The sequence below is a fragment of the Myripristis murdjan genome, chromosome 21 (assembly GCF_902150065.1).
Source record: "Myripristis murdjan chromosome 21, fMyrMur1.1, whole genome shotgun sequence".
Lineage (NCBI taxonomy): Eukaryota > Metazoa > Chordata > Actinopteri > Holocentriformes > Holocentridae > Myripristis > Myripristis murdjan.
Genome location: NC_044000.1, coordinates 8,964,823 through 8,988,244, shown reverse-complemented (window position 1 = coordinate 8,988,244; position 23,422 = coordinate 8,964,823). Strand labels below are relative to the sequence as shown.

The following is a 23,422-nucleotide window of genomic DNA, read 5'->3' as shown; positions in this document are numbered from 1 at the left end:
ATCATGATCTGATACATCCACTGTGATTTGGTGTTTTCCAGCTTGTGGGATAATCTACATGAAGAATCAGTGCAAGTTTTGGACAAGGTAAAATCGCCAGTATATGGTTCTATCTTGGAAAATTTCTTGTCTCTTGATCTTTGCTGTTTGCTGACTTAATCACTGGGACTGTGCCCGGCAGAACTGATAAGCGACGGGACAAAATCAATAGCTGGAAGACCTGAGCTTGACAATCAATTATCATGAACGGGGAAGCAGAGATAGCAGATGAGAAAGACTGGAAGGAACTTGAACCCAACTACACTGTCAAAGTCTTCTTGACAGTGCTTTACAGCTTCATCCTGGTGACCGGTATTGTGGGTAATGCAGTCACTATCAGAGTGACGCAGGTGCTGCTGTGTAATGGCTACCTGCAGAAGAATGTGACGGACCACATGGTGAGCCTGGCGTGCTCGGACCTCCTGGTGCTCCTCATTGGCATGCCGGTGGAACTCTACAGTGCCATCTGGTTCCCCTTCACATCCGCATCTGGTGATGTTTCCTGTAAGATCTACAACTTCCTCTTTGAAGCGTGCAGTTACGCCACCATCCTCAATGTGGCGACCCTTAGTTTCGAGCGCTATGTGGCCATCTGCCACCCGTTCCGTTTCAAAGCCTTGACCGGAAGGCGGACCACCGGCCTCATCACCTTTGCCTGGCTGACCTCTGTGGTCGTGGCCTTACCGTTGCTGGTTGCCACAGGAACAGAGGGCCATGTGCCTGCTCGAGCAAGCGGTCCCGTGCAGAATCTGACTTTCTGCACAAACCTGAGGGAGCGGTGGGTGATGTACCAGGCCAGCATCTTTGTGGCATTCATCGTCTACATGGTGGTGCTGGTCTGTGTGGCCTTCATGTGCCGAGCTATGATCTTGGTTCTGCGGAAACCCATGGGACCCTCAGCTGGAGGAACACAAGGACCACCAAAACATGAAAGTTCAAGGGTCAAGACAGCCAGGAAGCAGACCATCCTTTTTCTTGGTAAGTTGTTGGTCTAATGCTTCAAACGACACTATTATCCAAGACACAATTGTCATCACAGTGATTATTTGATGTGTGTAGTTCATTTGGTCTTCTTTAGCCAATCTTTTTGGGTCAAAATGACCCCATGAGAATAAAAAAACATGAGAAATAGTAACAGGAATCATCACATAAAACATTATCTTTGGGATAAATGCTATGGAGTAAAATTGATGTGTGTGTTTGTGTGTCTGCATGACATTACTATATTGCCACCGCTTGCTTGAGCTGTGTCACTGTGTCCGGAAATCTCTTCATCTGTTTACCCCAGGAGCAAGAACATCACTTAAACTCTGCGCCCTAAGTAGCACAGTGAAACACAACTTCTTTTCCAGTGTTATGACCATTCAAGTGATTGATTTCACACACACTGCTTTTGTGTAGGGCTTGTACATTGAACTGAGAGAAACGGTTGTCATAAATCAACTCATAATAGCAACTATTGTTTGTCTTACTTTGTTTGCATAAGGCTTTAAACTTGAGGGTGGATTTGTAGCTTGTAGTCCTGCCAGCTGTCTCAACATAACTGTGTGACATATACAGGATCATAAATATAGATATGTTTGTTTTAATCACACTTGCAAGGGTTTAACAATCAGAGAGACAGAAAATGACACCACTCTCAATGAGAAGAAGGAGAAATTTCCATGAAGTCAAGTTGGGGAAAAAAAAGAAGTAAGAAACTTTGCGCGGTGTGGGACGGATCCGATTTCCAGGATGGACAGACTGCCAAAAGGAAGCATGAACAAAATACCAAAACACACAAAACAAACAGGATATGAATGCAACATCCAGAAGCATCTCGTCATTGTTATCAGAGGAGTGACACCCGGTGAAGTCAGCACTGTCTTAGTCACCGTGGACAACACAGACAGGGAGGAAGGGGCCATAAAAGACTGTTACTGCCCAGCTGCAGACAGAGTTTGGATGTGCACCAGTACACACAGCAGATGAGCTTAGCTGCTTACTCCTACTCACAAAAATATACACACACACACCATATGAAAAACAAGGATGCACATACCAGAAAGCAGGGTGTGCAACCTGAATTCCCATTGTCAGGAACCTGGTCTAGCACAAACTAACTAGTCTACCCTTACACCACGGAGACCCTGCAATGCCTGCTGTGTGATGACTCTCCTAATACAGACCAAGACAATGCCATGTGCAGCACATTGTTCTGTAAAGACCACAGTTCTCCAGTGCTGCCACAAGGAAAAGCCCTTGCATCACATCATTAAATCTGGACCTGGGGTTAGAACTTGGAGCGACAAAATGTCAGCCACAGGGTTTACACTTTCTCACGAATTTCAGTGCTTAAATTTGATCACAACACTTTTTGAGCCTGTTTTTTTTTTTTTTTTTTTTTTTTTTTTTTATAAGTGGAGTGTTGTCTGTTTTGAAATAGTGGTCCGTGTGCAGCTGCAGGACGGCGTGGCACAGTTGAATGATGTGAAGCCAAGAGGTCGTCGTTGTTAACCAGTTTGCCCGTTGCTTCGTCACGTATCCGTGTCGTGGCCTTCTGCAGCGCTGACAGCCCGGACCATGCCCTGACATTCACGCACACATGACCACTCCCGGTTTGAATTCAATCATACAGCGTGTCATGTTGGGTCAGTTCGGCAGTGAGCATACACAAAATACTCACGGCTCCACGGGTTTCAATCACAGCATTGGAATTCATTATGTACCCTCTCTATATGCAGCTCTCTCTCTCTCGCTAACTTTGCTGTCTCTTGTCACTTTCACATTCAATCTAACACATCTGAAGGGCATGAGCTGCCCAGTGTCTTAAAGTGTGTCTTTAGTGTATGTAATTAATCATCTTAAAAGGATTCAATTAAATGAACCCAATCCTAGCTTATCAGCACTTAGTTACAGTAATCATAAAGTCCAACTCATATATAACATATTTAAAAACTATGACAGTTTTTATTAGCTATGCTGTACTAACTAAGAAATGATAACTGCAATAGCACAAATCAGATGCAACCCTAAAGGAGAGCAAAGAAGCTGCAACCGTCCTCTCACTTTAAACACTGTTAGTATTGCTGGTTTGTACATTTCTCTTTGCACAGCCTATAGAGAGGATGACAATCCCCTAAGATTCAAGATGCCATCTTGGTTTCCATCAGATTGTCAGCTCAGTGCTGGAAGGTAAATACTCATCTCATGGAGGCTGAGGAACCGTGCTGAAATGATTGCGAGGTATTGATTTCAAAACCGTGCTTGCTTGCTGATACTGTGCAAGAAGAAAGCAAAACATTGCAGATGTTTTACGTAATTACATACTTTGTTGGGTTTGTTGTGTCTGTTGAGCTGATAGCATCAATGATTAGTTGTGCTAAGTGCAGTTTTCACCTATAACCATGACACGGGCTGGGTTTTGCAACATGCGTCAGAGCCAGTGGTGAATACTAATGGAGCAGAGATATGAATTGTGATAAAGGTATAGTTAGCTGGGGATAATGTAGTGTTTCAGCTGGCAGCTGCAGCACAATTATGGTGAAAAATGCTTATGCAAAATGAAAAAACATAGGCCTGGCCATAAACAATAATTTATATCTTGCAATGATTAATATTTTAATGGAGTTTGCAATTGGCAAATCAAACAATTAACATTGATTAAAATAAGCAAAAATAATTTCCAGAAAATTTGCAAAAATATGTATGCATATATATGTTTTATATTTCAAAACAACTGTTACAGTTATATATTTGAATGTGAGCTCAGTGATGCTTGTGAAAGCTGTGTGCAGACACAGCAGGTTTATGTTTTTGTTTGCCTCAGATCAAAATTATCAACAGTTCATACACAGATACAAGTTATTCAGCTCAGTAAATCAGCACTCTTGGGCAAATGTTTCCATTGTATCTGATTATCAGTCAAAAGCCTTTACAACTGACCCAATCCCTCTCTTTACTGTAAACATCAAAAATAACCTCTTATGTTTTCTGTAGAAGAATCATGACTACAGATACTTGTGAAAAAGTAGAGGATTACCTTTTAAAGTGAATGCAAGAACCTCACGGAGCCAATGAGATAGTAGCAGGTGTTCTTTATAAGATGTGGCACAATAGAAAATTTGTATGCAGATCTGAAATAACTGAATAAAGACTCCATGTAAAATATGGAAATGACAGTGCTGCACATTAGGCCGTAAAAGGCTCTGATGTGCATGATAAAACTGATAAGTCTTGATTTGGAAAGTTGGAAACTTTGGAGCGCCATTATTTCTACCTCTCACGTGGATTCTCTGTGACGACGTGTTGCGGCAGAGCACCCAGCCAGGAGGCTGCACGAGGAGCTGCACCTGTCATCCACCGACTGAAATAACTGAATGTAATTACAATACATGACTGAGGCTGGGTAATAGATGTGGATTATATTAACTGATAACAATTATGAAGACAGTTGCAAACCCAACCCTGAATGAGCAACTGAATGAACAAATGAACATCACAGCACAGAATACATACATATCATCCAAACATATAAACATAAACACCATCCAAATGCTCAAAATTGTTGTAGAAACTGGGCAAAGGATATAAATAATATAAATGATACAAATTTGCTCTAAAAACATCATGCAAAGTAGCCAACTGGGAGTAAATCTTCCCCTTTTTGTCTTCTAAGGTGAAACTCGGAGAGATATTCTTCTTTTTTCATCATGGAAAAAGCAATGATCACATTTTTTATACAGTTGAGGGCTCAGCACTCTGTGATTCCATTAGCATCACAGTGACTAAGTTAAAGTCCTCAGGACAGCAATGCATCAGCCTCACTGAGATAGAGAGAGAGAGACATTCAATCAGCCTTGCAGGTTTTTACATCCTGTAGCAGAAAAAAACTAATGATGGATACATGTTGACTCTCTGCAAACTCCTCCGCCGTTTATCTTTTCCTAGATAGGGCCAAATCAACGGCTGTAACATAAAACACTCTGACACTAAAGGTTGTGTTTTCAGTGAGCAGAATAGCAAAGGTAACGCAGACTATAATAAAGCAATTCAGAATAATTAACTCTTCCGTATTAGCTGACTCACAGTGACAGGCGCTTTTCTTTGTGGCATTTGTTTTAACAAACAAATTTGTGAGTAAACAAATGCTGTCCATTAAATGCAGGACGAGTGGACACGCTGAAACATACTCCTGTGATTTCACTCATCCTGGTCCCCCGAGTGCAGGAATGTGACAGCCCGATTCAATTACCAGTCACTCGTACATCTTCACTGGTCTAATTATGTCTTTAGGAGTGGACAGTGTGTGAATCAAATTGAGTTTGTGTGCTCTGATGACCTCGGGACGGGCCGCGACAGGTTGGGCGGGGGGATGGGGTTTGGGTGGGTGTGTGGGGGGGTCAGCCGCGTTACAGACAAGGCATAAAATTAGGTTTCATCCATTAGTCCCAATCACTGTGCACCTTAATTGCTTGATAGGGCGTAATTGATTCTGTCCAGCTTTATGGATGGCATTGTTCACTGTGTTTCACACATAATGCCGGAGCTGTTACTCACTGATGAGGAGCGTGATAATTATGATGGCGATGAAGAGGAGGAAGATGATAACGACACTGATGACACTGATGAGGAGGCTGAGCGCGGTGACGGTGACATCGACGGTGATTGTGTTTGTGATGATGCTTTTGATGATGAAGAGGAGGACAATGAAAGTGATGTGATAATGAGAAGGAGGAGGAAAAGGATATGGATGATAACATTTTATTGTTTTATATACCTATTTTATAGTTACGATGAATAACCAGCCAGTTGTATTTAATGCTGAGTCAAAAAGTCCCATTTCTTAAATCAGGGTCAGAATCACATTTTAGAGCACAAAGGTGAAGTTAGGGTAACACTTAATCATAGCCATCATTAATAAATGGTAAACTGATACTTAATAATGTTTACTTATTACAGAGGAAACTATTTATTATTATTTAGAATTATAAAAGTTTATTCTTGCACTCATTGCAAATACTTAATTTATTATATAAAATGTTATAATATATGCAACAACATTGATAAATAGTTTACTATATAATGAGTTAACATTAATATCAATTCATTATTTGTTAACTGAAAATGACTATCAGCAAAGTTAAATTAACTATCGATTTACTATTTAGTAATGATGGTTATTAGGTTCTGCCTCTTTGCTCGGTGGCAAGATATTTCAAAAAGTAACAAACAGGTTTGGATGGACTTTGTCAGCGAGAGCAGCAGTGGCTCAAAAGTCAGTTTACCAGAATTTGGTGACACTCCAGATTTTGTGTTTCTGCCATTTGTCAGGTGTTTTTTTTTTTTTTTTTTTGCGTTCACGTGCTCTTTCCTCTAAAAATCAAACCAACACCACAAATGATAAACACGCATGACCTGTGACTGAGGCTGCAGCTTTGCAAGTTGTAGGATTTTCTTGGTGGAGGTTTGTGCTCAGCTGATGGCCTTCTGGTTCTGTTTGATTTCATTCACTGGGACGTTTCTCATTGGATGACTTTGGTGTTTTTGAGCTTCCATGACGAAATGAGGGGAGGGACGTCACACACAGGACAGGAATGATGTATGTTATTGCGTATTTCCGGCATTTTCACAATTAATTATTGGTCCAAAGGGGGGCGCTACAATGTCTGTTTAAATGTCTGTACAGCATGGACAATGGCTCAAATGTCACTGATCAGATTTTTATGAAACTTGAAAGAATGACACCCCTGATTGTTTGATTCCAGTTTGTTTAAAGTGACCCTGACTGACCTGCAGGGGGCGTGACAGTGTTTGCCAGAACTCCGCACTGAGTTTCTCTCACATTTTCAAAGTCACCAACAGGTGATTTGACTGCATCCTTTGTTTGCTTGTCTGTGTGCAACAGCTCCAACACCACTGATCCACTTTTGACAGACTTGAGAAAATGCTGCATATCACCTCTGCATTCCAGCAATGAAAATGATACTGATTGGCCTGAGGGGGTATTCATTATTATTCGGCACCTTTTGTACTCGACAATGCAGAAAAAAAACAAGTCATATTTGTTACTGATTGGCCCAGAAGGGGACTTTATCAGTTCTGGGGGACAACATGTTTATTCTTGCTTTGTTTTGCCTTTGGAAATTAATATTTTGAGATATCAATGGTTAGGCGAATGGAATGTGAATACAAATTTACTGTGGGGTGTTTTGTTGATGCATAATATTTGCCAAATTAAAGTTTAAAACAATCAATTTGAATGTGCGCTACAATGTTTTTCCTCTTCAAATGGTCTGGGGACTCAGCTGTCAGAGTTTTTTTTTGCCTGAATAAGAACAAACCAGACACTCAGTGCTGATGTATTATTACTGAGGGAACTTGATAGAAATGGTAAATGATAATTCCCTGAGCAGGTAATGTGTCTTTTAATTACATATCTAACAACAAAAGGAAGGTGTTGGGGGTTAAATGAGATCAGAAATTACACAGCTGTGGGAAAGATGAGCAAACATGAGTAACATGAGTAATTTTCTTTGAATGGTTCATAAAATAAACCCTGGCTGTTTGTATCAATAAGTAATGAGAGGTAATTCTGTTAGAGGACGGGTTCAGTGGTGGCTGTCTGATGGTAAATGCGCACAACTTCCTCTATAGCAAAAGAACGATATGCACAGCAGGTGTGTTTGAAGTGGAAACAAAGGAACAGGCACCATGAGGAGAATTTCACATGACTTGACACGCCCTCAGGCAGCCACACTGGAGGTTTTCATCTTTTTGCAGCAGTGACTGTGAATGGCTGATTCCATTTCTAAATGTACAATTTGGCTTTTTGAGTGGAAGACAGTTCATTTCTGTGCTGCTCTGGAGCTGGAGGTTATTATTTCCCCAGAGACAAATCTGATTGATTTTCCATTGTATTTGTGTTTGAGAATGTCAGATTGTTTCGTGGCAAATCAGTATGTGGTCAGCTATCCAGCACTGTTTTGTTGTAAACACATCTGATTTGTACATTTTCTAAGGTATCAAGTAGAGCAGGGGTGGCCCCAGGGACTTGGTGGCCCTAAACAAGAAATGTGTGGCCCAAAGTTTCACACAGCTGAATTCATACACCAGTTATGGTGCAATCGTCACATAACACAGTTTGTGTTGGCTTCATGCTCGGAGGGAAAGTGTAGTGCCTTTTGTGCCAAAGAAATTACCAGGATAAAAGGAAGCTGTGGTGGTGGGACAGGGTCTAACGAGTTGATCTTTCTCAGTAATTCACGACCATCCACCTTAAACAATGACTTTTCTGTCATTTATGGGTTTGGAGCTACAGTCGAGATCTGAATATGCAGAAACTGGACTCAGAATCATCATATTTTGTCAAAGTTACACCCACTATGTTATTAGGGAGCCCTGGGTAAATTTAATATATTTAAAATAATTTAAAGTATTTTAAGTGTGCATCCATGCATGTTGGATGTATTCAAAATGCAGAGAAGAGAATAACCTATACAATAACATGCCCTACAATGTTGATGTAACTCATACAATTATTACCTGATATCATGGGCAACCCCTGTATATTAGTTAACATCTCAAAAAAATGCATTTCATGCCCCTTGAAGAAGCATCACATTTTGGTTTTATTATCCTCTGTGCCCTTGTTGCGTTTTCTCTATATTGCACACACACACTCCTCTCTCCACGGTTCACCAAGATTGCCAATAACTTTTTTGAAAAAAAAAAAAAGTGTTTAATAAGTTGTTGCAGTCTGAAAACTATTCCAAACTGTCTCTGAGGGACACTGTGTACTCTAGTGGGATAAAAAGTGTTAGAGACTTAATGCAATACTAACACTGGGCAGGTAGGATGTGTAATATGCTATATGAGGTGTGTATTTGGTGAAACAATGGAGCTAAACATGTGACACAAGGCCTGTTGAGAAGCACCGTGAGCTTCAGTGAATCATTCTTGTTGCAGACTGACTGCATCCAGCGTCAGTCATCAGTATGTCCATCATCAAGAAAAGTGCATCTTCAGCTTTTGTACAACTTATGTTTTCATAATTTACTTACATTTATAAGCTCTCTTACTGCCATTTTGACAACGCTCCCATTTGCAATGGGTGAACTTCCAGTGGACGGCTACATTGTTGTGCTCAGTATTCACAGTGAGTGGGAGGACAAACAATACACTTTGTGCCTCAAGGCAAAGTGTTGCATATTCTATGCTGGCTTTAACTTTGCTAAATGTTTAGGTAAAGTGAGCTGACTGTTAATGAGCTACTGTTGACGCTCTTGAATAGAGACTAGAGACAAGACACCTGTGCCACACTAACCTAAATTTGGAGACAAATCTGCCAAAACATTTGTGAAGCAAATGCAGTGACCAGCTCCTTCTTCCTTCAGTGTTTTTAAAACCAGTAAACCAAAACCCATGCAGCCATGTGCCTCTTTGTCCCCTGTTACAGGCACATGTCTGACAAACAGTCACACCAGTCACACCTTTACGTGCTCTACCATGAAGCCAGCAGCTCTGCTCTCCAATCAGCAGTGGAAAGCAGGGGATGAGAAACGAGTTAAAGGCTTCAGTTAGTTTATGTCAGTTAAATTTATGCACATATCTGAAAAATACATTTGCATATTCAGAGATCCTGTAGTGATACTGTGCCACGAGAAATGAAATATATTGGGAATATTATGTTTGTGGGCACAGTGTACTAAGAAATGTCTTGAAATTGACTGGGTCGACCAACTCCATATTGGTTTGAAGAAATTATTGTTACCGCCGTGAGATATAAACAACATTAATATGTAGTAGGGCCACTGACTGTATTGTTTACGTTGCACCATGCATTATTGCCATATTTAACACCCTTCAGCGATATCGGAATTATGAGCATGGCTATCAGTAGATGTGAGGGGATTTGGAGTTTGGGTTTTAACAAGGGACGTACAGTGCAGTCTGGGTTGAGAGTAAGTTCAAAATATTTTCAAGCGCATGGATTTCCATTCATTTAAAAATGTGCAGAATGCCAGCTTCCTGTCGCCAGTTGATTGCTGGTAGTAGTCCAAAATAATCTGTGACATTTTTAGCAGTTTTAAAAGTAGTTTTCTCATCCCATGCAAAGCCACAATATCCATCTACCAAACAGTGATTATTATGCAGGAAGCTGCAGCATTTATTAGTTAATTTCCCTCCCAACAAATATTCTAAGTTTGTACAGCAACAAAATGTTAATCATGTGCCACTGCTGCCAAAGCGCTGAACAGAAAAATAAGGATTTCCCCCAACTCTCACAAATACTATAGTTGACAGTGAGAACTGGCAGCAACACGTGCCAGAGAAACTTTGTGTAGAATGTGCTGGAAGCCGCAGGTGTAAATCTGACTGACTGTTAGACAGACCGCACGAGGCGCCACTCCTCTGTCTGCAATCGCTGGGAAGGTTTAGTGTGCTGCTGGTTCTACAGGGAGCTGAGTGCACAGTACACAGGGTTATTAGGTAAATTATACAGACGAAAATACTGAATCTAATCCACCTGATTTTAGAGTGCAGAAGTAAACAGCTGGTCAAACTTCTGATTTTTTGTGTGTTTGTGAGTGTGTCTGTGTGTGTGCGCGCGCCACACTTCCGTTCAAACACTTCCCTGCTAACTAGCTTGACTACCAATTTAACTGTGTTGTGTGAGCACTTCCAAAAATCAGTCCATGACTGTTGTAGTGACTTTTTTAAAAAAATGTTTTAATTATTTTTTTTCCCAAAAGTGAAACAATCAAATGGAATCACCACAATTATAGACCTTTCATCCAATTGAATGAGCAGACACTAGATTAGACATAAAATATTAACACACAGTACAAATCAATTGTAACAACAATAAAATAAGACGAAGCAAAAGTTCGTTTTTTTAAGAATTCCACTGATCAGACCATTTTCTAATAATACATAGAGATTGTTTTGATTTCATTAATCATAGAGTTGAGTTTCATTAGGGTAGCACGTGAAAATGGATGGAGTCTGTAAATGTAGGTTTATGAATAAAAAAATGACTAAAATTATTAAAACACTGACTATTAGATTTTTTTTTTTAGTCTTCTAATAACACACCCAAAACAATATTATTAGGATCTGTGCCAGGCCTTGTTGTTGTTACCTGTTGTTGCCATTTACTGATTTGTTTCCAGAACAACTGATTGGAAGTCTCTCACACAAAAAAATGTAACATGGCTGTGTCTGTGTTTCCATTAAAAATAAGGTGAATAAATATTGATGAGGACAGGATTATGTGTTTATATTGGTTTACATACCAAACCATTATAGTGTGGTCTGTATACAACAAGATAATCCCAGCTCTTTTCAGCCTGTCAGCCTTTGCTCACATTAATTTTGAATAGCTATGCATGACTAATTTCGAATGGCTATGCATGACTAAGCAATATTCCTAAATTATAAATATTAAATTATAATATTACAAGGACCACATGGGTATTGCCCCGGCCATATTGTAATCAGGCCCACCTCAGCTGCCCTGCTGCCCTCACCGCCACATCATTATCATATCCATCAGAGCTACTTCAGGATTCAAAACTGATAAACAACCACTGCAGCAACAATGCAGGGACGCAGCCTTTATCCTTTCCATCATGAAATATTACTGCAGATGCACGACAGCCTGCGTGCATCAACGTTATATTTGCTCTCATTCTTGCTGACTTAATTCCTGCTGCAGCGAGAAATAGGATCTGAATATGAATATGAGTGTAAAGTGAGTTGTAATTGCTGCTGACTGACAGGGAGACTTGACGTACACTGCCCTGAAATTCCAGCAGGATGCAGCCTTGAAAACAGCCCATGCCGAAGCAATCATCACGAATGTCAATTACCTGTGGAATAAAGTGGCCACGCTCCTGTCACTGCCCCACTTTACCCTGAAATAACTTTTAATCCTGGTTGGGCTCTGTGACTTTGGAGAGTAATTAAAGGCAGGGCGCAAACTTGTTAAGTTGCCCACACATCACGTCTGGGACAGAAGGTTAATTGCTTTAGATACTTTTTTTAGTCACCGGGAACAAGAATTTGTGAAATGAATATTAATTTTGTTTTGCTGCCTTCAGCCTTTGGCTTGTGACCTTTTAACGGCCAATCGTGATGAGAGCGCTCACTGAGTCGGTCGGTGGACAGATGTGGCTTTGCGAAAGGAAGAGGCACTCCAACATTTGACCAAGAAAAAAAAAAGAAGAGAAAAAAAAAGAAGAAAGGAGAGCAAGGTTGCCTTAGGTAGTGCTATTGTTATTCTTCAATGCTTTCAATCTAGTTGAGATGTGCGCTGTGATAGTCCTTTTCTCTTCACTGGCCTAATCAACGCTGAAGTGCTACATGCGTTGACGTTGAGTATACTTTGTGGAAAAAATACAGATTCTTACAGATACCTCTACTTTGTTGTTCTGTAACATATCACTTAAACCTTTGTGGTGCCTTTGTGAATATAACGTTAACTTTGAAACTCTCAAATTCAGTTCCTGCACAATCTCACAAAGCTGGCCATTCAAACCATCCAGATTCCAGGATTCAACATTTTTAAAACATGAATGTATGCGTGCACACATATGCTACAGTATTGAGTACAGTCCAATTTGTAGGTGAAAAGCCATTAACTGGACTAAATAACAATTGCATTTGAATAGATGCTCACAATTATTAGAAATTTTGACCTTTAACAATTATATTAACAAGTTTCTGGTGCGTTCCACACGTTTATGTGTAGCATCCAGTGTTTATTCAGGACAATACCCACTTGAAAGAAAAAAAATCTCTCAGTTATCTCAAGTAGAGCTGGGTCAGCCAGTAAATAATTCTGTTTGCGCAGCTCTAGTTGAAGCACCAGGTCGGCTGAACGTGCTGCGTCAGGACGATTTGAGTGAAAGCGTGCTGTCACTCACAGAAAAATGCTTCAGATTAATAATTTCCCTTGATTGTCTAAACTGTCAAACACCGCCCACACACACTGCGACATGCAGACGACAGGACTGAGGACTGATCTCAGACCGCTTTAAAGGCAGATTCCTGCTATTTACAAGACGGCAAAGGAGATGTTATTGTTAGAGGGAGATGAAGTGCGCAGTAGCAAATTTCATTTCAGTTTCATAGCAAACATCAGCTATTTGGCATGTAACTTAATTTTTTCATTTTGTTGTGGGGTGATTGAATTTTCTCAGTCCTGTGGATAACTAGCTGATCAGAAATGACTTAGTATCACAGTGAGATATTTTCTACTTCTGAGCTTTGATTACAAATAAATAAATACATAAATTTAATAAATAACAATAAAACATTCAGCCACCAGCTACATCAATAGTAAATGTCAGGCTTTGTGTCTTTCTACAACAGTCACAGGGACAAATCTATGGTTAAAGAGACAAAAATACCAGTTTGTTTTTTTTTTCTCAGCTGAAAACCTGTTGCCTCACTATTCCTACCACTACTGTGAAATTACAACCTTTCATTGCAAAATAACTCCTGGTGTGATGCTCTTTAAGAGTGGGCACTTTCACACCCGCTTTATTTAGTCTGGTTGAAACAAACTCTGGTGTGTTTACCCTGATGGTGTGGTTTGCAATAAGACCTTCTTGGTATATATCCCAAACAATGACTTAAATTATGAACAAATGTGGGCGCTGCTGATGGCACGCCATGCCCAAGTTGGATATTGGCTCGGTCAAATGGGTCTGTAAAATAAAGTGAGAGATAATAAATCTATTTATTTATCTATTTATTTATGCATTTATTATCTCTCACTTTATTTTACAGATAAATAAATCACTCCAGGAAACATTTGCCCTCTCCGACCCCTTGGCTTTTGTTTATATATTTTGCTTCATTTTAATTTTTTTCATGAAACTAAACAAAAAGAAATGAGCAATGCAACCAAGTATGAGCCAGGCCTCTTCCACTGATTGGAGAGTGTCCGAGTGTGTGTACTTTTCCTTTAAGAGGACACTAACTCCCAACATAGGGCTGGACGATACAAATATAAACAATATTGTTCATCAAATACCTTGGTATCAATCTCGCGATGATGTTATAAGGAAGACGGTGCTTTCACAAAATGTTTATACGATGAGTTTTTTGATGAATAACGGTACGAGTAATGTGGATATAATGACCACGCAGGTAGAGGCAAATAATACAGTAAGCTCAGAAATTTGCATCCTTTTACTGTACCCCTCACCATACCGTGATGCTGCAATATCCAAAATCCCACACAGTCTCCAGTTTTAAATCATGATATCAATGTAATATTGATGATATTGCTCAGCCATATTTTAACAGCAACAGAATATGCTTCACTTTTCATGCCAGTGCCCATTTTGACCGAGGCCAGCCTTCTTGGCCGGGTCCCATCAGCCACCCGCTCTGGAGCCACCAGGATGTGGCCGTAGCTCATGAAGCGCAGTGACAGCCCTATTGCCACCCATGACCCTCTCTCCTGTGGATCGATGGGACTTATTTATTGTGTGCGACTACAGATGCTGCGTCCCCGGCCTCCTCTCTCTGCTGCTCTCGTGGGCTCTTGTAAAGCCTTTTACTGATGGGCTGGTGAGTGTAAAATAAACCTTGGGGAGGATTTGTTGCCGCTGATGTATGAGCACCCTCTGGGCGGGTGGATTGATGACCCCCTCCTCTCTCTGTTCCCCTCCCTCGCTCCCTCCCATCCTCACCTTCCTCTCCCTCCCACCGTCGCTCCCTCGTCTCCCCCCGCCTGTAAATGTGGCTGTCACTCCTCTGAGTGACAGCCACGTAGTTTAATAATAAGCTCCAGAGCTCCACGGCCCCTTGGCAGCCATCATAGCTAACAGCAAGCCGTCCTGCGAGTGACAGCCCGCACTCAGCAAGCGGCAGGCAAGACGTTCCTGCGGAGGGCCGAGGGGAGAACTGGATGGCTTCATAGTGAGTCAGCGCTTGGAGGGGAAATCACAGGTTACTGTAAACTGCGGGGGCGTGTGTAGTTATCTGCTTCACACTGTTTGGCACCGCACATCTGATATATGCTAACACCTGGCACTTAGTGAGAGAACTGATTGATGTGTTGATAATGTGAGATAATCGATTCCAAATCTTGTTCTTTGCCATTAGTCTCCCATTTGTCACCACATCTCATTCCAAGAGTTCTGGAAAAAAGTTGGACCTCCTCTTACAGAGTGACTGACAGCACAAAACTGTAATTGTACTAAGGAGCAGGTGATTTAATTCCTTGGCTGACAAAAACTTTTACACCCTGGATTCTCGATAACTCCCTCTATAATTCTCAACTTCGGCTAATAATTTTTCTTAAACAAAATCTGCATGTGTACTCTCACTTTGAAACAGTTGGCAGTTTAGCAACGCTTGTAATTATGCCCTCATTAAATATACGACTCGCTGTCTTTTCAATAATGGTTGACCTTTAGGTGTTTCCTTGATGACATTTGAATTAATGTACTGCATCTCGCTCACTTTCAGTGGCGACTCCATTAATTCTGCCGAGCGGCACAGTGTGCAGCCCTAAAACCTTGAGGAGAGATTAAATGAGAGACTTACTGGTGCGACTGCCCAGAACCCACACTCTGGGAAGACTGAGGGAGACTCGCTGGGATCATTTCAGGGCAATAATTTGCATCTAAGAAAAACTTTAGCACTTAATGTTGGAGGTAGGGTTAAGGCTGATTTTTCAACATGTTCATTCGTTTGCAGATTCATAAAATGGCGACATTTTATTTTGGCGACTTCTGCAGGCTTAAGGCAGAAACACGACACCTGACATAAATATTACCAGGACAATCACAGTTACAAGGTCAGACAGAGAAAAGCTGTGATGTTCAAGAGGATGCTTGAACACTGGCCTTGAGATCAATACCAGCTTCAAGTGCTCCATCTTTCCTCCAGGAATCTGCCACGCCGCACAAGATGGAAAATTGCCTTCCTCCTAAATGAGCAGCCTTTTTCATTTAAGATGTTGCTGAGGGTGAGGCTGCCGGCGCACAGCTGAGCAGGTGGGGGAGGAGGAGCTGTCTAATGTCCTCTGGGACTGAGTGCGTCTAGGAACCTTACCTCAATCAAAACAAACAATTGCTTGTTTTATCACATTCGCTCTTAAAAAGCAATTAAAATGCAAGAGAATAGAGCCGAGGATATGCCCTCTAGGTTGACTGATGAACTGGAGTAGTATTTGTTATTGTTTCTGAGGTGTTGTTTTCCTCTGATGGAATATCTACATGGTGAGGTCTGATATTACCAACCTACACCTATGCATATATGCATCCTAATTTTTTATCGGCTGATTTGATGTAACTGATTCACAGGCATGAATTCAATATAACTCCAAATAGAAACCTGTTTTCATTGTTCATTGAGTTGATTGATAATTTCTGTCATGACAATGCGCCATTATGTACCACCTAATCCAAAATCTTGCCAAAACTGAATGGTACTCCAGGTCCAAATTAATCTTATTTTTACCCAAGCTTTCACTTTTACTGAGTTTTCCATTTTTAGTTTGTCATTGTCAAACTATTTCTCTTGCTCAAGTGTAACCTTTTCCATAGGGAATCTCTTGATCCATTGGCCAGTCATGGATCATATTTGTTAGAATTGTTCAACAACGTCACCTGCTTGTGAGCAGACTGAGCACCAGTTGCCACTTTTGTTCCTAAATCATCTGCCAACCAAAAACTCCTCAACCTCTTGTTATCTCTGGGAAAACCAAAACCAAAACCAATGCCAGCCTTGGTGAACCATTAACTTGAGCGATAAATCAATAAACCAGGGTGTCATCGGTACGCGGGTGGCTCGCTCTTTTTCACGTTAGCATGTTCATTTTGAATGGCGAATCAGTTATTGAGTGAAATTCATGATAGTAAAGCTGTCCTCTGAGCCTGGAGTATGTGTGAAAGACACTTTGCACAGAAATCACACGTAAAGTGCCGCTGTTAGCTGATATTTGACAAGGAGGCATTTCCAACCAGCCTACAGAGGCACGCTATTCTGAAGTCTCTGCTCATTTTTCTCCCACATGGCTCCTTAAGGTATGATAGGAGCTGGAAATAAAGATCTGCCGAATGCTAATTATTGGCTCCGCTGGGAAGGAGCCCAGAGGAGGCACAGGGTGTCATAGTGGAAAGATGAATAGAAAGGTGGAAATTGAGACATTGTTTTAGGCCTGGTCTATTTCGGTCACCTATTAAGTAAAGTATTGTTATGGCACCTCCTTTTAATCAAGGTAAAACCAACAGCAGCTTCAGCCCAGTATCCTCACCAGCATTAGTGTGATTGATGCAGAGCTGCTCCTCTCTTCTCTCAAGAGCACAGGACGGCGCTGGTGTGAGCTGAGGTGACTGGGGGTCCAGTGTTATAAGTGCACTTTTGGCTCCACTCTTTTCGCTGAACTCATAGACAAGAATCCAATTAGGTGAAGTGTTGTCCAGGGCTGCACTGGTGTCAGTCTTCAGACAACTTTTCTGACCTCTTGGACTCGTCTTTGCCTCATACTGTGTCATTTTGACTTGGTCTTGTCTTGGCTCCTAGAAACTGGTTGCAGCACAACTTTTTCCTGCCAAATGAAACCTATTTTAGTCTATTTCCTGTCCAGTATCATAAACAGTATGAAGGGATTTCAGCTTTAGAAACCTGTGTATGTAGTGATCCTCAATTACATACTGTACTATGAACTGATTGGTCAGAATCGGATGCATTAAGTTACCTCCAGTTGCATGTTGAAGGGTACAGATAGACCAGTATTTTCACATTTGGAAAAAAGCATGTACACTGAGTATTGTCTTGATTGGCCTTGGCAACTTGAATATGATTCACTTTGCTTGGCTCGGCCTCAGACTCCTTTGACCTGGTCTTGGAAGTGACTTGGACTGCAGATAATGGTTGCAGCCAAGTTGTAGTAGTAGTGACAATAATACATTACTTTAATCAGTAAAATTAATTAATATTTGGTGGGGTGATGATAACACTTTGGGAAAACCCTACCAAATGGTGTGTGAGCAATACACATACATATTTTATAGTTTCATATGAGCATTTTGCAAAATCATTCTCAAATATTGCACTCTTGACTAATAAGTATCAATGTAGTAAAAAATAAAGTTCTGTTTTTGAGAATTAATGAAAGCAACCAGCTTTTGGAGACTTTTAGATGAATATTAAAAGATTCTGAATTTGATCGATTTAAGATTCAAGTAAACAAGAATATAACGACATATGTACTGTTCCCATGAGGTAATGAGGTCTACGCTCAAACTGTCACAACACATCACAAGTTATTCTTATTTGTCATATGGCCTGATTTATTTCTCAAGATAAATAATGATAAAAAAAAACAAAACACCACAGGAAACTGAATTCAGTGCTAGAGGTGCCATGAAATAATAAAATTTCACATAGTGAGAATAAAAGATGTCACAGTTTATAACATGCATATTACAGATCAGTGTATTAGTATACTTAATTCTAAAATGACTTTTTTTTGCACAAAATCTATGCGCTGTGATGGCAGCATCAAAATGTTCAGCAAATATTACTTCAAAATACGCAGAGGAGATGTGTATTTGTGCATTGTTTTTTTGGAAGTTAAAAAACAAAACAATGTACCAACAGCAAACCCACGATTCCGTGAGAAAACCTCCTGCATGATGATTAGATTAGTTACATTATTAACAATATTCCCCTGTGAGTCAATGAAGCTATTCGAGTGTTTTAATGAGTGAGGATTTTCTGTTAGCCTTTAAATTAATTCGTTCACGCTCTTCCTGGATTCCAGCCCAACATCACTAACCGTCACTTCTTTTCCCATTTGCCGCGGGAAGGGCACATCCCTCTATTTGTGTTCGACAGACTCATAAATGACTTGAGATTTTCCCAGGCTGAGAGGCTCTGGCTGGATCCACGCTTAGATGTAAATAAGATGTAATGAGTTCAGCGTGCTTATTAGAGAGTGGGATGAAACCCTCGCAGACCTGTGTCGTCTTTGCAATTACCTTCCATGGTTGATTTTAACCTTCTAAGTGTTTGCTGCAAAGGACAACACAGTGAGTGCCATAAAACCTTGATGATCATCACAAACATGTTTGTAATTCAGGACAGTTTCCTGTGATTGACATTTCTGTATTGCACTGTCAGAATTGGCCTGATGCAGCTGAACCAGTCTGGTGCTCCAAATGCCGTGAATTATGCAAAATACTACACACCAAAATTCAAATCAAGAAAAAGCTTCTTTAGTGTTTCAGATCACATGTGTGTCTCAGACTCTCGGTTTCGCCGGTTGCCTCGGTTGTCATGGTGCTTCAGTCCGCTCCCCTCTGACAGCGCGTGGGTTCAAGGGATATTTGTGCTTTCTGTCACGGGCTTTGATAATGTCTTCCATCATCACAGTTTGCGTATAATCCACTAGACAGACTTTCAGTAGAATTTCCTTTGATGTCTGAATCCAGCGAGATCAATCAGTCGGCTGCTAGATTATCTGCTCACTCATTTCTGTGATGCATGACATTGATTTACTCAGCTAACTCCCTCCCTGTAACAGAAACACTTTGTTTTAATGTGCAGATACACATGTACGCTCACGCAGCCTCTCATCCTCCGTGCTCAAACACTCACCCTCATGCAAACAAGCACATGCAATTTTAAGTTTGCCATTTTTTATTATTCATACAAGTGCTCAAACACATACGCATGGCGATGATACATCCTATATTAGGAGTTTTTGGGCTTGTTTGCCTAATACCGTGTTCTGGTTCAGTTTCACCACTGATACAGGAAGTCGAGCTTTCATGGTTGGGTCATACTTGACACATGGACATCACAGACATGCAGAGTTATAGATGTTTAAAAATCTCTTTCCCTTTAAGTGCTCAAAAGGAAGCAAGGTCAACACCAGGTATAGCCTGAATGCTTTATTACTTTTTCTGTCATCATCCCACTTCCACTTTCCCCATTGTCATTGCTGTAACACAAGAGAAGAGAAAAACTCTTTGAGGAAATGGAATATGGGAATATGAACTGACCTGGGTAATTAATATGTTAGATTATCCATCTTAGGACGAATTAATGTTGTACAAAACTACACAGAAGAGGAATCAATCATAGAGGACAGTGTTTGGTGATTTGATTAAATTTATGTATACATACAGTACAGGCCAAAAGTTTGGACACACCTTCTCATTCAATGCGTTTTCTTTATTTTCATGACTATTTACATTGTAGATTCTAACTGAAGGCATCAAAACTATGAATGAACACATGTGGAGTTATGCACTTAACAAAAAAGGTGAAATAACTGGAAACATGTTTTATATTCTAGTTTCTTCAAAATAGCCACTCTTTGCTCTGATTACTGCTTTGCACACTCTTGGCATTCTCTCGATGAGCTTCAAGAGGTAGTCACCTGAAATGGTTTTCACTTCACAGGTGTGCCTTATCAGGGTTAATTAGTGGAATTTCTTGCTTTATCAATGGGGTTGGGACCATCAGTTGTGTTGTACAGAAGTCAGGTTACTACACAGCCGACAGCCCTATTGGACAACTGTTAAAATTCATATTATGGCAAGAACCAATCAGCTAACTAAAGAAAAACGAGTGGCCATCGTTACTTTAAGAAATGAAGGTCAGTCAGTCCGGAAAATTGCAAAAACTTTAAATGTGTCCCCAAGTGGAGTCGCAAAAACCATCAAGCGCTACAACGAAACTGGCACACATGAGGACCGACCCAGGAAAGGAAGACCAAGAGTCACCTCTGCTTCTGAGGACAAGTTCATCCGAGTCACCAGCCTCAGAAATCGCAAGTTAACAGCAGCTCAGATCAGAGACCAGATAAATGCCACACAGAGTTCTAGCAGCAGACCCATCTCTAGAACAACTGTTAAGAGGAGACTGCGCGAATCAGGCCTTCATGGTCAAATAGCTGCTAGGAAACCACTGCTAAGGAGAGGCAACAAGCAGAAGAGATTTGTTTGGGCCAAGAAACACAAGGAATGGACATTAGACCAGTGGAAATCTGTGCTTTGGTCTGATGAGTCCAAATTTGAGATCTTTGGTTCCAACCGCCGTGTCTTTGTGAGACGCAGAAAAGGTGAACGGATGGATTCCACATGCCTGGTTCCCACTGTGAAGCATGGAGGAGGAGGTGTGATGGTGTGGGGGTGTTTTGCTGGTGACACTGTTGGGGATTTGTTCAAAATTGAAGGCACACTGAACCAGCATGGCTACCACAGCATCCTGCAGCGACATGCCATCCCATCCGGTTTGCGTTTAGTTGGACCATCATTTATTTTTCAACAGGACAATGAGCCCAAACACACCTCCAGGCTGTGTAAGGGCTATTTGACCAAGAAGGAGAGTGATGGAGTGCTGCGGCAGATGACCTGGCCTCCACAGTCACCGGACCTGAACCCAGTCCAGATGGTTTGGGGTGAGCTGGACCGCAGAGTGAAGGCAAAGGGGCCAACAAGTGCTAAACACCTCTGGGAACTCCTTCAAGACTGTTGGAAAACCATTTCAGGTGACTACCTCTTGAAGCTCATCGAGAGAATGCCAAGAGTGTGCAAAGCAGTAATCAGAGCAAAGGGTGGCTATTTTGAAGAAACTAGAATATAAAACATGTTTCCAGTTATTTCACCTTTTTTTGTTAAGTACATAACTCCACATGTGTTCATTCATAGTTTTGATTCCTTCAGTTAGAATCTACAATGTAAATAGTCATGAAAATAAAGAAAATGCATTGAATGAGAAGGTGTGTCCAAACTTTTGGCCTGTACTGTATATATTTTTATTTTTACAATAAATATGTAAAAGAAGGAAATGAGCTACTGCTGTCGCTCTGATTGCATCCAAATGGCGGAGATGATCGCTGCTTACGTTTCCATCATCATCTTGAATACCTGAATGATTTGATCATGCACTCAAATGCTCTTGGTCATTAACCTGTTTCATTGTGACACTTTAATGGAGACATGACATATGTTTCAAACTGAAACATGATCAAGTCCATTATGGCTGCTGACAAGATTCAGTAAAGGCACTGTAGAAATATTTCACTTCCCTTGATTATTCAGTTTGAAGCAGGCATCCATGAAGCAGCTTCCGTCCTTGGAAAAATAGATGGCATCATTCAAATGGTTTTCAGTGGTGACAAGTTCTTCCCTTAGTGCTGAGAGAAGTTCAGCATTCACACTGAATATTGAAATGAAAGTTTACTCAACCAAGTGATTCATGTCTGTGGGATCTGTGGAGCAGAACTCGTCTCCACATCCTGCTGAAGGAGCCTAACCAATGAACTGCTCAGCTGCAGCAGCTGCAATGGGCACAAATTGGTCTTTTTGCTGTGTTTGCTTATGCTGTTGACTCACTCATTCCAGAGGGGACTTGTCACTGAGATAACTAAACGGGTTTAGAAACAGTGGAGTTGAGGAGTTGACCCTTCTGGACCCTGTTGCAGCTAGCCTGGCCGACGCTGGCCAGGTGACACTGTCCCGCCTGGACAGGCCTCTTTCATTTGGCATGTAAATGAAGCTTTCACGCATTTTTATGCATAAGAAGACAGTTTTAGTAGCAAAGAATAATAATACACATAATAGTACACAGAAGAGCTACTATACAAAAGAGAACAAAGGCATGTGATCAGGTGACCTGAAAAGGCCTGAGACAAAACTTACAAGTGGATACAGACAGCAGTTTGATTCCAGGCTACAAGCAACAGCCTGAAGGCATATTTGAAGCTGAAAACTAAATTCTTGAAACATTCATTTCCACTACTGGAGGGATGTGACTTTTGAGGAAAAGGTGTTTTTTTTTTTTTTTTTTTTTTTTTTATAAAAGCGCCCAAACTATGGAAAACCTATTTCAAATTGTGCATAAGTCAGAGTAAAGATAAAAAAAAAAATACAATGGACAGCAATATAATATGGTTCATAGTGCATCATGTAAGAGCACAAGATAATCCCTGTCCATTAATATGACTCAGCAAACCATTCTTCCTGTACTATGAAGTCACTTTCTTCTGGGTGAACAGGGTCAAATGAGCCACTTTTTACTCTTGGAGCTACCACAGCCAAATCACTGTGTGTGTATTTCAAATGGTACTTGTTAAGTATGCTCATGGAAATTAAAACCATACATCTTACTGTATAACTTACAACTTACTTACAGCTTTCCCTCAGCATAACATGGTGAGAATTTCTGTGTTTGTGTGTGTGTGTGTGAGAAAGAGAGAGAGAGAAAGAGAGAGAGAGAGAGAAAGAGAGAGAGAGAGAGAGAGAGAGAGAGAGAGAGAGAGAGAGAGAGAGAGAGAGAGAGAGGTAACTTGTTCATTGTGCTTTTCTCTGTTATTTCCAATATACCAAGTCCTTCATCTATGATCACATGATTATTTTACGTA

General features: G+C 40.8%; 1 protein-coding gene across 1 annotated transcript in view; it reads left to right on the top strand.

The window, feature by feature from the left end:
• Nucleotides 1–242: 242 nt before the first annotated feature.
• Nucleotides 243–23,422, top strand: part of gpr39 (G protein-coupled receptor 39) — a 29,565-nt gene continuing 6,385 nt past the window's right edge. Inside the window, exon 1 of the mRNA XM_030080083.1 lies at nt 243–1,017. Coding sequence (XP_029935943.1) covers nt 243–1,017 — 775 coding nt within the window. The remainder of the gene's footprint in view (nt 1,018–23,422) is intronic.